Here is a 1,530-nt window from a genome sequence, read left to right as displayed (position 1 = left end):
TCAAAAAAATGTAGTAGAAATTTTTTCAAAACCCAACATAGCACATGTATATTTTATTAACATTAACGAAGACTAATGAATATTAAATGTCTTCTTTTCAGTTTTCACAAGCTTACTGTTATTTATATAGTTAAACAAAAAATTTAAAGTTTTTTCGGTATAACTCCTAACAATAATACAACTTTTAAGTTAGTAAGATAGCAGATAAAAAATGAGAAAATTAACAAAATGAACAATTATCGATATTTATCAAAAAATGCATTGTATTCTTCAAGTGAGTTAAGGTATTCCCTAATGACAGGAGACTGTGTCGCTGCAACTTCTCTAATGACCTTGAAGCAATTGACATCCGAGTAGGGAACACCAGTCAAGGGATCCTTATACTGAGCGGGTTGGTTACTCAGCCCACATGTTTTAGATTCAGAATTCGGAGTAGGCGTATCAGACTTTGAAAAAAAATTATTAAAAGAATCGACGTCCGAAAAGCACAACAAACTAGAATAAGACTGTTTATTTGTTTCAGGACTAAACAAATTTAAGAACATGAAACTTGAGAGTTTGATAGGATCGATATGAAATGACTTTTCCTACATTTTTCTTAATCAATTTATTTCTCTTCTTTTTGGCAACTTCCCTTCGATAGTACCTTTCTAAATAATATAAAATCTTTCAAAATACCCAAATGTCGGATATTTCTCTCCTCAGTAATTTTAGCCTCCAATAATAATTCCTCCTGAGTAAGACGTCGGAGAGAAGGGCCAGGAGCTGATATTCGTTTTGTGGGTTCTTTTCTATTAGATTCGTTCACAGCAGTCAATCCACGTTTAGTCAATGTCGAATTCCTAATACTCCGTGTTATCGACAATGGAGAGAATTCTTTGATTTGTTTTGTCTTTCCTTCTGATTTTTGAATTTTTTGCTGTTTTGAACTTGGTAACTATTTGAGGTCACAAAATTAAAAAAAAACCATATAAGACGGTTTTTTTGATGACTTTTTTCTTTTGCGGGGATTTTCAGTTTCCTCCTCATTTTCGTCATCTTCGTGGCCTGAAAGAATCTTTTCACATTCTGAGTCGATGGACATTGAGGATTCTGAGTGGGCACTGACTGATTGATCGGACTCAACAGCCTCTTCATCCTAAATAAATGAATTAGACGAATGTTAACAAACTTTAATCCAATTTTGCATCAATGAATCATAAAATGCATCTTTTGTGGCATTTTTGATAAGATTGTCCATTTTTGAACCTGCATTTGATCTTTTAGGTCGATCCATATACTAATATACACTACAAAAGAATAATTTTAAAAAATTTATTGTATTGTATATTATAAACAAAATTAAGTGAATATCCTTTCATTAATATTTTAACATACAAAGTTTAATTATGCACGAACGCAACAATAAGAACGTTGTGTTTTTATCATCGTTTGTGCAGCATTTGGAATAATTTTCTCAGTTAGACGCCTTTACAATTTTTTTGAAATTACGATTTTCGAAGTTCGTCTATATTACCAACATTTTCTAGT

General features: G+C 31.6%; 1 protein-coding gene across 1 annotated transcript; it reads right to left on the bottom strand.

Moving 5' to 3' along the window:
* Positions 1-236: 236 nt before the first annotated feature.
* Positions 237-1,276, bottom strand: LOC115228150 (vacuolar protein sorting-associated protein 72 homolog). The gene is made up of 4 exons (XM_029798801.1): positions 1,172-1,276; positions 968-1,138; positions 647-937; positions 237-446 (listed from the first exon to the last, which is right to left on the bottom strand). The coding sequence occupies exons 1-4, from the start codon at positions 1,274-1,276 to the stop codon at positions 237-239; spliced, it is 777 nt and encodes a 258-aa protein (XP_029654661.1).
* Positions 1,277-1,530: the final 254 nt, after the last annotated feature.

Source organism: Octopus sinensis, unplaced genomic scaffold (assembly GCF_006345805.1).
Source record: "Octopus sinensis unplaced genomic scaffold, ASM634580v1 Contig09616, whole genome shotgun sequence".
Classification (NCBI taxonomy): domain Eukaryota; kingdom Metazoa; phylum Mollusca; class Cephalopoda; order Octopoda; family Octopodidae; genus Octopus; species Octopus sinensis.
The sequence above is the reverse complement of the archived record's forward strand: the minus strand, read 5'-3'. Positions and strand labels throughout refer to the sequence as shown.

What these genes read in the sequence shown, in the direction of transcription:
- LOC115228150 (XM_029798801.1), bottom strand. Translation starts at nt 1,276, where the DNA reads ATGGATCGACCTAAAAGATCAAATGCAGGTTCAAAAATGGACAATCTT. An exon ending in TGATGCAAAATTGGATTAAA is followed by an intron (nt 1,139 to 1,171) that starts GTTTGTTAACAT and finishes TCATTTATTTAG; the next exon opens with GATGAAGAGGCTGTTGAGTC. An exon ending in CAAAAAAACCGTCTTATATG is followed by an intron (nt 938 to 967) that starts GTTTTTTTTTAA and finishes GACCTCAAATAG; the next exon opens with TTACCAAGTTCAAAACAGCA.